Raw genomic sequence first — 12180 nt, 5'->3', positions numbered from 1 at the left:
CAATAAATACATATGTAAAATAAGAGACTTAATGACACTTTTGATGCACAATCACTTACCTATCAAAATTTATATTTTCTTTACCTTAAATAAAAATATTTTCATGAAATGACTCTTTTATCAATCAAAATTGGGTTGCTGATACAATTAACCTCCCTGTGGTTCGACCCCGGTCTTGCCGGGTTATTTATTACTTCGACACTCCTGCACTTGGGAGAAGACATCAATCTTTTAGTAGTGTCATCTTCCAACTTTTCAACTTGTCATTTTGATCTCTCACCGCCAATTTAGGCAATCTTTTAAGCTTTTTTCATATATATCCTTTTGTATTTTAGATTTTTTTTATTTTTTCTTGATTTTTTACAGGGTTAAAAGTGGATAACAACATATACGAGGAAACTAGGTTGTCTTTTAGTAATACAACACCCTATAAAAAAGGAAAAAATATCACTCTTCGTAAAACCAAAGACTATTTGGAAAAAAAATGAAAAAGAAAATTGGAACCTTTTTTTATTTCAAATTTATAAACTTTAGGATGATCCATCCTTTTATTCAAATATTAGATCCACAACTTTCTCAAGGAAAAAACAATGACACAATTTATTACTTTATATTGATTTTGTATTCTAACTAACTGATATGCTTAAAATAAACCTAGAAATAACTTTTTATCACCATTTAATATATCTATAATACCTTCATAATCAAATAATTCAAACCCATTAATAAAGTAAAATTTTGATGTTCATCTTTATCATAAAAATATTAATCCTTTAATGGAGGTTTGTTGGAAAGATCGAGAATCTCATACCACCATTTATGTCAACTTGGTCTTCATCTTAAAAACTCATCTTATCCAAGTCACTTACTAAAAAAAAGATGGATATAAGGGTTGAATCTAGTAATTCAAACTTTAAACCTTGTCCAATCTAAGTCGTTTTCCAAATAAGAAAGCAATAAAAATTATATTTGGTAAGTCTATTTTAAAATCATCGGTCGCCCAAGTCACTTATCAAATAAGATGGCCATACAAATTGTATTTGGTAAGTCTATCATAAAACCTTAGCCTCTTTAAATCACTTATTAATAAGATGGCTATATAAATTGTATTTAATAGGTTTGTCCTAATATCCTAATTTATTTAGGTCACCTTTCAAACTAAACAACCAAAAAGGATATATTTGGTACTTATATTCTAGACTTGACCCATTGAAACCATTAACTATGACAATCAACTATATGAATTACATTTTACATGTATCATGAAACTTATATCTATCTAGGTAAAACACTAACAAACTCTACAAAGACTTCTATCATAGGTAGGTTGTTGGAATCTAGCCAAAGATACATGTTAAAAATAAGTTTAAAGAAAGGGCAATGTTTGTATTTTAAAAGGTTCGGTTCAATCATTATTTATCCCACAAGACTAGGGAATAACATAAAAAAGAATTGACAAATATACTCTCAACTATAATAATATTAGTAATCCCAATATTCCTATAAAATAATTTGTTATATCAATTTTATCCTCATAATTACAAAACATCTCAAATAAGGATTTTCATCAATATCCCCATCCAAATTGTATTCTTATTTTATTTTTAAAAAGCAATGTCATTTTATAGAAAAATTAATATTTTTCTTTAAATATATTTAACAAAAACAATCTTAATTGAGAAATCAAAATAATTTGAGGATAAATTTATAAAACAAAATAGTTATAGTACAAAATTGATATTACCCTAATAGTTTAGGAATACTGGGGGTTTGTCAAAAACAAAACCATAGAAACACATGAGGATCTCAATCATGATTAGTAATAATAATTCTAAAAATAATACATTTAATAAATATATAAAATTGTATCAAGTTAAAAACTAAAGTATGGATTATTCATTTAATTAATGTTTATCTCTACTTTAAATTACATACAAAAATTTATATTTACTTATCATATCTAAATTGACAATACATAATACAAGAACCATGCTCTTAATTAGTGCTTTATTTTTTTTGGTTAAAAAAACTCAAAACAAAATCCAATAAACTTTGTAATAACATATGTGAAATTTAAAAAACAATACGGTAAATATATATCTTATCAATGGATTGCCAAGAAAAAAATTAATTTATAAGTCTTATTGAGAGATTTATTTCCTTGTAACTAAAATTTAAATAGTACATCAATAAATTAATTATAGATTAAAATGCCAAAAATATGTTGGTTATATGACTTATTTTTTCCTTAGAGTAATGGCCAAGTAAATGGAATGGTGATAAAAAAGTTTGGCAACTTTTAAACTTTGTAAACTTGGTCATTAAAGTTGTTCCGTTTCTTGTTCACCTAATATTTTGGTCATTATAAATAAGTGATAAGATGAGTGTCACAAGGGTTGAGAGGTTTTCTTTGACTGAGAGTGGGTGCATAAAAGGCTTTAGGATTAGGTTTGGGGAATAAAAAATACAATCATATTGTCATACTAATTTCTTTGATAATAAAGAAAGGTTACTCTTATGTCGTGGATATAGGTATGATTTTTCCAAATCACATTAAATCTCATGTGTCTACTCTTTATTCATCTTACCCAGAGATGAAAATTTATTTAAAACCCCGATGGATATCGATTTAAACTAATTTAAATAGGAGGATTTTTTTAGATAGTTATCTGACCTAAGAGGTATTTGATAGGGTATGGATATTGTAACTTGACCAAACCTAACCTAATATCACCCATGAATATATGTTACATCAAATATATATTACTATTATACTTTATGTTAAATAATAAATAATACTCGAATAATGGATATCCCAAACCTTATGAATAAGGTATGAATATATAAGTTTTTTATTCGATAGATAATGGGTAAGATACGGATATACAAAAACCTAACTCGTTTATACCCTTCGTTATCTCTAATCTTACCATTGAATTTGATTGTTTGTGGTGGCATCTTCGTTATCTCTAATCTTACCATTGAATTCGATTGTTTGTGGTGGCATATGTTGAATCTCAATTCTAATTTCCTAATAAACTAGTATTAGAGATTTGATTTTAGAAAATTTAGTTTTTTTATTATAAATAATGTCTATAATAGTAAGCCGTAATTTACCATAGAACAATTTGATAAGAATGAAAGTCTTACTCTATTTTAATAAAGAGTCAAAGATATCTTTGTTCAATCAAGCTTAGCTTCATTGAAAAGAAAAGATGAGAAGTCAATGGAGATGAAAATGAAGAGTATAAGGAATTAGAATTAACATGTGTGTGCATGATTCAACACTATATTATTGATAACAATATCAATAATGTTATGGATAAGGATTTAGCACTTGCAATGAAGAAAAAGTTAAACAACCTTTATATTGTAAAAGTTTGACCAAAAAGTTACATCTTAAGTGGCAACTTTACAAGTTAAAAATAGAGAAAGACGAGAATATGATGAAGGACTTAAATGTATTAATTAGTGTACTAGATCAATTAAGAAAAGTTGATGTCAAGATTAAGGAATAATATAAATCCCTTTTACTTCTTACATCTATTATTGGTTCATTAAAAAATTCTAGCTACAACGATGTTGTATAATAAGGATATAATGAGTTTAGACCAAGTACAAGTTACACATTTACTTATAAGATATAGAGATAGTCAAATCAAGAAAAGGAATATTTGTATTGGTTATCAAAGGGGAGAATCAAAATGGATGATCAATTGAAAAAGGATGTTAAAGTGGTAAGTTTGAGTCTAGATCTAGTAAATAGGACATTAAATGTTACATGTGCAAAGAATTTGGTTACATCAAGTGAGATTGTCCTAAGAAAAAAAAATATGGATAAATTTAATGATGATGAGAATTTTTTGATAGTGGTACAATATTATGAAGATGTTCTCATAGTCTTTGAAGATATTGACACTTTGTTTCATGATAATTGGATATTAGATTATACATGTGTTCCAAAAAAATATTTTGATGAGTTACAAAAAGGAAAGTTTGTCACGATACCTATTGATGGTATGTCATATTGTGATGTTATGATTATCAAAATGGTGAAAATCAAAATGTTTGATATGGTTACTTAGGGTGATGTGGCCTATATCTTAAAAATGTGAAGGAATTTGATATCGTTAAGCCAGTTTGACTCCAAAGAATATAGTTATTCTCTTGTAAATGGAGTCTTTAAAATCTTAATGGAGGGAGAAAAGTATGATGGGTTATATTATTTGATTAGAAAGATATTGACCTTAAAAAGTGGTTTAGAATGAAGCACATGAGATAACAACTACTTAAAATTAGTCTTTTCAGTGATTGTTTAAAAAAAATGAGTTATATATTTTTAGATTTTAGATAAGTATGGGGTGAAAGATCCTTCTAAAATTAAAGATAAATAAAGATCATACTCTAAAGTTAATGGGTAAAATTGACTAGAGATAGTTGTTAATGAACATTAGCCATGTTATTTAAATCAAGTGGAGTTGCAGTTTGTATGTTGATTTACATCATATGTAACTAGTAAATTTTAAAATTAATGATTACTTCTAGTTTTTTGAGCCAAAGACTGTTTGTTAATTTAGGTCATGTGTAGCTAGTAAATCTGAAAATCAATGAATACTTTTATTTTTGGTCTTGTGGTATTCACAAGCATGATAAGTCATTAAATCTTCTAAAAGGCTTAAATTCCATCAAAATGGAGATTTGTTGATAATGTTGCTTATCTTTTCTTGAAGAAATGGTCAAGTAAATAAGGTAGGGATAAAGAAATGTGGAGTAGCCTCTTAACTCAGTCACCAAGCTTGTTTATTCCTTACCCACCAAGTGTTTTTAGCCATTATAAATATGTTAGAAGATGAATGGTTCAAGTGTAAAAAGCAAAAGGGTTTAAAGGCTTTCTTCGGGTGTGTTTAATATTATAGTAACTTTTGTGGTTATGGTTTAAAAAAAAACCAATTTTAGTTAAGGTTGGTTTGATAAAATATATATTTAGTTAAAACTATGTTTGAAATTAAAGTTGAACAAAAAGTGGTTTAATGTATTTGGTTAAGAATGCTTTTCAAAATAAGGTTATAAAATAACTAAAATATATGTATTAATATTGATGATTTGTAATTGAAATATTGTAGATTTAACTACTACTATTACATCATGAAATAAACAATACTTTATATAAAGTATTTTTTATTATTTCATTAAACTATCTATAATTCTATCATATACAAAATTCATCCAATAAGGACTATGATTTTCATGGCTTCTTGAGCATGCAATAATATCAAGTAAAATATCACCAGGAATAAAATTAGAATTGTGATCAAATTTTATAAATGTTACATCATCATGTGATATCTTTCTAATGTAATTATATAGTACCATTAAATAATGTTAGACATTAGTTTTTTTAAAATAAAACACAATATCTGAGAAATTTTTTAGATTTTTTTATTTTACTAGGTTAGACCCGGTTCAATGTATTTAGATTTGGACTTGACTCATTCCGTTAGTTTTTTTAAAATAAAACACAATATCTCAGAAATTTTTTATATTTTTTTATTTTACTAGGTTAGACCCAGTTCAATGTATTTAGGTTTGGACTTGACTCATTCTAGCCATGAACAGTGGAGACGCTCTCTATTATTCTGTAAAGTGAACAATAGAGTCCATTGTTCACTTTACAAAACAGTGGAGACTGGAAAATATAGCAGAAGAAAGAGAAGGGGAAGAGCAACGAAAACAAGGTTAGGATTTTTCCAGACCTGAAGAATAGAGACCTCTCGGGTTGTTTTGATAAATTTTTGCAATGGTTAATTATTTACATTGTCAATAAACACACTCTCATGAAAAGCAAATCCATAATAATAAAAGTGTAATTAATATCTAATCAAACACTTATAAACAATGTTTATTTATAAATACGGTGGCAATGCCAAATAAGCATTTTAAGTATGAGAATGGGTTTACAGGATGCTTTCAAGTTTCAAAAATAAAAAACATATTCATATTCAAAATCATGTTAATTTAGTTAGTACTATTTAACTCAACCACGTTAAATCTTGAATTCTTATTTGAATTTTTTTTTTCATTGAATTAGGTTGTTCATAATGATGACCTATGTTGAATTTTGGTTCTAATTTCCCAACAAATTGAATCTATTTGAATATGCCAAACTGCATATTCTAAATTATATCATTTGATTTATAAAAAAAAAAAAAGCCAAAATAGAGCATTGAGAAAATACATTTTACTAAGTTTTTATCACATGGCTAGATACAACCTATAAAGATCTAATAGTGGGCATGCTAAAGGAGAACTAGAAACATGAGATTCTAACAATAAAAAACGACTGGGATAGCGAAAATAAAAATATAAAGGACGGGCAATAAACAAAAGCTTCAAAGAAGGCTTCCCATGCTTCAGATTTACATAAACGTTCTCTGCATTAATTTAAGTCCAAACGCCAGATCAACGAAAGCTGTACTCGAAAACCAAGACAGATCCTTCATTCCAAGATGCGTCTCTCCAGAAAGTCTTCTTCTCCAGGGGCCAAAAATTTTACATGAAAAAATACTGCCTTTAGATTTTAGATGTCAAACTCCCCCCTCCCTCTCTCTATGTATTTCTTTCTATCCACTTGTGTCCGGCATTTATATAAGAGCTGCATGGACATGATGAAAATAAGAGGAAGGAAAGCAAAAAACTCATTATAAAATATAATCAATAACATATATATATATATATATGGAAATTAAAACCAGTGAATTGATGTTGCTGTCTGTGCCTAAAAAACAAAAGATGAAAGTAAAACTGTCTCGTTAATCACAACTTAATTAGGGAGTACACATCATGAATGATGTGGTTAATAAGCTAGATGCAGGCTATAGTAACCTAGACTGTTTGAAAACATTAAAGCACGTTAGTCAACCAGTAAAAAGGAACAAGATTTCAGGATAAAACAAAAGAACAACCTAATTTTAATCCGAAACATATGTACTCATTCTTAATTGAGTCTAAGACCAACAAACTATATCAATTTGATCCTGAGTGTTTTCTTAAAGATTATTGTCTTTCTGTAATTTTCATCAACATTTTCATCGTTTTTTTTAAGAAAATTGACATCATTTTCATGCATAAATATGTGCATTAGGCCAAAAACAAAATGTTTTTAGCCATTAACTTTTTTAAACAAATTTTCTTCTAATCGATAATATTTTAGTAAATAAAATATGAGAAAAGGACATGATTGAAAAGTATAAGAAATATTTAGGGATTAATTGATAAATTTATAGGTTTGGATATCATTGAGAAGGGTATATAAATTTGAGATTAAATTGAAGTTTCTCCTAAAGCAAATGGAGTCCTCCACTCATTAGAAATGAGAAAACCATTATCAAGGGGACTGATGTCTTTGAAGAAAAATTACGACACAAAAGTCAAGATCATTGATGGAATTAGCACACCAAATTTCCATAAAATCTTTCTATCTACCCCTTTTACGTCTCTTACTAATAAATAAAAAGAGGACTAAATTTCCTTGCATGATTACTACAAAAATCATTTCATAATCCTTCCAAAAGAAAATGACAAGCTTAAACATGCCTTGGATTCATCATTAATAATCAACAATTATCCTGCTGACCTTGTAGACCTGAGCCCATTTTCAGTGAGTGCATAATATGGCAACAAAATTCTCATAAAAAGAAAGAAAGAAAGAAAGAAATTCACGGAAACAGAAAATTTGAAAAATAAAATAAATTATAGGTAAATCTCCCAACATTGAAAAATCTAACTTATACATATTAAAAATTCTAAATATGAATTTAAAAGTTATTGGATATGAATTCTCAAAAGAATTATATTTAAGGAAATGTGATTAATAAGCACATACATAGTGATCAATTCATAATTATAGAAGAATTATATTCATATTAAAGTTTAATTAACCTTGTTGTAGAAGCTTGTGTTAAGGAATAATACTTCTATAGCTAATTTAATATTTAATCAAAAACTAATTTGTTTAATTTTGTTATTATTCGTTGGAAAAGATCAATTATATATGTGAATGGATATGTCCCTGCCTATGAAAAGACAATATGTGCGCGCGCGCGTGCGTGCTTCTTACATTCCATGAAGGTGATATGTCCCTGCCTATGAAAAGACAATAAGTTCTTTCAACGAGTTAAGCCCTTTTGCTCTCTACAAAACAACAGTAACTTTGGCTTTCTACTGCCAACAAACTACATTACCCTATTTGTGAAAGGATACCAACACAGATTACTTACTACAGAACCCATCCATAAATGCAAAGGTTATTTTTTCAGACAAACACGTGCAGGCATAAACAGCGAACAACGAACTAAATACATAGATGAAGTGAAGAAACCATACCTAGCTAGATTGGAAAATCGCCATAAGAAACTAGCAAGAAAGATACACAGTGTCGCCAAAACATCAACAAGAAGGACCACCACTCCTACCTTCCTCGCTTTCAGATTTTGGATGCTGTTGGATTTGTTGTGGCTGAAGCAAAACCTGTGCCTGAAGCTGATTGGGATGGGGCTCTCCTTGTGTTTGAATCTGAAAAGTGTTGTCAAAAGTTCCTAGAGCCAAAGAGGGTGGCATAGCAGCAGCAGCAGCAGATGGATTGATCTGATGATACCCAGTAGCAGCAACTGAATTAGCTGGCTCAAGACCACCGTTAAATCTCACAATTTCTTGCTGATGGTGCTGTTGCTCATAAGCCCTTAATATCTCCTGCTCTCTTGCAGCCACCACAGCAGCCAACTGTTGAGCCTCGTAGAGTTGCTGTGGATGGACATGATGGTTTTGATGTTGATGAGCCTCTGCACGCATCCCCATTTGTCCAACAGAAGGAATACCCATCATTGGCATCACACTATGTTGCATCACAGTTGAAGAAGAAGGATTGCCCATATGTTGTGTCTGCATCACCATAGGTAGCATTGCTTGAGGCCCTATATAATTAGCTAGTTCTTTCTTAGCACAATAAAGGTCATTCTGGAGTTGCTTCAGTCTATGTTGAAGAATTGAAATTAGCCCAACACAGCCATAAACAGGATCACGAAGCCGTTCTTCAGCTTCATAGGCAAGTGAATTAACAGCATCTTCACGTTGTGCAGCATTGAGCTCATTCAAAAGTTTAGCAACATTACTAGCACCAAATACCTTATGGACACTTGCAAATTTTTGAGGCTGGTCCGGTGGAAAATATGGTGCGAAAACACATTCTTGTGTGCATTTTCTCCTTAAGAACTTGCATGCCGCACATGGAGAGTTGGAAGAAGACATTTACCCTTCCTTCCAACAACTACAATCAAAACCCATTAAAGAAAACAAGTTCAAATCACTAGGTAATAAAGGAAATGTTTTATTAAGGCATGGAAATCTGGGATTCACGAAGATAAAGGTGAAGAGATTCAGAGAAGCTTCATTTACCAATAAAAGGAAATAAATAATAATACATGATGAGTCAAAAACGATATAGACAATCAAACAGTAACTTGTAATGGAAGAAAAAGAAACTGTAATAATGAAGATATTAAAGGGAAACTGAATCATCTGTTAACTGATGGGCTAATAATATTTCTTCAAGCCTAGCTAGAGAGAGTGAAACAGGAAACAATATTTATCTAATAACTACTTGGTGTAATTTATTTACAATATATATAGATATATATAGATATATAAAAAGAAGAAGAAGAAGAAGAAGAAGAGAGAGATATAGCCACTGAATCTCGTACAAGCTCTTGCTATTTATCTCTTGAAAACTGATTTGTTTCTATAAGTTTTGAATGTGAGTTCCTCTCCTACTTCATTGACACCTTGAAATGCAAGGAAGCATGAGGTGGGAGGATGCTTCAAGATCTCAATTTTTCTCTCTCTTTGAAAAAGAAAATAAAAAAAGGACAATTTTCTTGTTCTTGTTTCCTCTCACAACCAAATCAAAGAAATCCTTTAATCTCCATATCCAAAGAGATATTGACATCTTTTGATGTCAACCGAAATCGCAAACTTTAATAAAACACTCGAAGACATCTTTGAAAAGGAACAAAAGACCACCAAAGTTTACCTTTGATTTTGCTAAGAAAGCTATGTGTTTTCAGAGATCAGTCACTCTCCCTGTGCGTCTTCAAAAGGTCCATGTTAAACCTGCAATGAAAACACTGACTTATAAGGGTATAGACGAACAACAGACTGTTTGTAACATAACTGTATTAACAATGGCGGGGAGAGAGAGAGTGAGAGAGAGAAAGAGATCATGAAGAGAGACCATTTAGAAAAACATAGAGAAAGAGAGAGATATCATGTGTAGGGTCGCCAAAATGAGATGACTATCGATCCGATCTTTGAGTTTCAAAATCCCAACAAACAAGCAAGAGAAGAATGCATGCTAAAATAAAAATGCAACCTTTTTCTATATAAAAAGAGAGGGGTTGTGAAGAGAGAAAACAACAGAAGGAGAGAAGAGAGGTAATGTTAGAGTATGGAAAGGGTCCTTTTCACATGAGGTGAAATGTCTGCCATTGAGATTTTAGTATGGTTGAAGAGGTTGAATATTAGCTGTCTGATCATATGGTGGTTTTGTGTGCGTCTGACGGAGAGGTGGAGGAGAGGTAGTTACCATTTTGTCACTGCCCGTTCAACCTTTTTTTTAATTAAAAAAACAATAATAGTTATTTTTTAATTTTAAATTAATATTTTAGTGTTTTTGAATGATGCATTAATATTAAAAATAAATCTTAAAAAATAAAAAAATATTTTTTGAAAATACTTTAAAAAAATAATCAAGAATTTAATGCTTGTCTCCCCTCCTCTTTGTCCTGTTTTTTAATTTATTAATGTCAAAAATAGATTTTAAGAAATATAAAATATATTATTTTAATATATTTAAAAAAATTAAAAAAAAACAATCGATAAGCACTCCTTATACCGACCCGAGAATTTGATATTTACCCCTTCGTCCCTATAGTCCAAACCCCCGCTCTCTTTTTTTTCTTTTTTCTTTTGTTTTTTTTAGAGATTTGAGTTTCATATTTGTTTTCCTTTTTTGAATAAATGCCTTTAGTGTGAAGATTCGAGACTTTGAGAGGCTACCTATTAATCACCATTAGAGTGGATCTTATATTCTTGATAAAATTAAAAAGGGTTGTTAAACATTTAAGAAATTGTAAAATTTAGATCTAGTCAATCATATCTAGAATGTTGATATGGATGGATTCTATTGCGATTTACATGTGTATATAGCATTAGATTACATTTGTACATCACTTTACATTGAGACCTCACACATTACAAGGTCCAATTTATTGATTATAGTTTATTTTTGTTAATTAATTTGATTAGCTTTTATTTAAATGAATCATACCCTATCAAGTTAAAAAAAAAAAAACTAATTAACATTGTGTTAATTAATTTGATTAGCTTTTATTTAAATGTACATAATGATTACTCCTTACATATCAAATTTGCTATAATGTTCAAAATTATAAAACTTTAAACAAGTGAGATTAAAATTGAAAGAAAAAATCATGTAAGTTGATTGTAATACTAGAAATAATTAAGTGGATGAGGTATAAGCATAGCTTTATTTATTTATTTATTAAGATGGATGTTCAGACCAGCTTTCATCACTTTAATTAATCTTAAAGATTCTGAAATTAATTACTATATAAATTTTTAGTGATCATTATATTAACAATCACAAAATTTTGATTTAAAATTACAGGAAAAGATTCTTTGATCTCAAATTTTATCATTGAGTCACCTATTAGATGATTAATATCAAACATAGCTTAATTAAAAAGTGATATAACATTGAGAATCATAATATAGCATCTAATGAAGGACAATAATGAAGGATAATAATTACTTGAAATTAACTAGTTTAATTCTTTAATTGATTGAAATTATCCACTCTCTTTAATTTAGAGTAAATTAAATATAATCAATATGCGAAAAACATTTTCAATACCAAGCATACAATTTATGGTATATAATGAAATTTGGAAATAATTGCCTTAAAATATCAATGCAGAATAGATTTGTTGAAATATGAATTCTAGAGAAAATATAAAAAGAACAGAGTTTGTGCTTTTATTATAAATAAAAGAAAAAGGTTTAAGCATTTGGCAAGAATTTCTTGGGAGCGCATAGTTATAAATAGAA

The 12180-nt window shown here is 29.1% G+C and overlaps 1 protein-coding gene across 3 annotated transcripts; it reads right to left on the bottom strand.

Moving 5' to 3' along the window:
- Positions 1 to 6274: 6274 nt before the first annotated feature.
- On the bottom strand, positions 6275 to 10561 carry LOC105135843 (LOB domain-containing protein 36). Of its 3 annotated transcripts, none has more exons than XM_011040914.1 (4): positions 10286 to 10561; positions 10085 to 10164; positions 8472 to 9322; positions 6275 to 6652 (listed from the first exon to the last, which is right to left on the bottom strand). In XM_011040914.1, the coding sequence occupies exons 3-4, from the start codon at positions 9301 to 9303 to the stop codon at positions 6642 to 6644; spliced, it is 843 nt and encodes a 280-aa protein (XP_011039216.1). In that variant the 5' UTR covers positions 9304 to 9322; positions 10085 to 10164; positions 10286 to 10561; the 3' UTR covers positions 6275 to 6641. The 3 variants fall into 3 exon arrangements, with proteins under 3 accessions (XP_011039216.1, XP_011039215.1, XP_011039214.1); XM_011040913.1 differs by having other exon boundaries at positions 6275 to 6653; positions 8380 to 9322; positions 10286 to 10560; XM_011040912.1 differs by having other exon boundaries at positions 8383 to 9322; positions 10286 to 10559.
- Between the last annotated feature and the right edge of the window lie 1619 nt (positions 10562 to 12180).

This window comes from Populus euphratica, unplaced genomic scaffold, assembly GCF_000495115.2.
Source record: "Populus euphratica unplaced genomic scaffold, PopEup_1.0 scaffold234.1, whole genome shotgun sequence".
Lineage (NCBI taxonomy): Eukaryota > Viridiplantae > Streptophyta > Magnoliopsida > Malpighiales > Salicaceae > Populus > Populus euphratica.
The sequence above is the reverse complement of the archived record's forward strand: the minus strand, read 5'-3'. Positions and strand labels throughout refer to the sequence as shown.

Excerpts from the sequence above, each read along its gene's own strand:
- LOC105135843 (XM_011040913.1), bottom strand. The coding sequence starts at position 9,303 with ATGTCTTCTTCCAACTCTCCATGTGCGGCATGCAAGTTCTTAAGGAGA.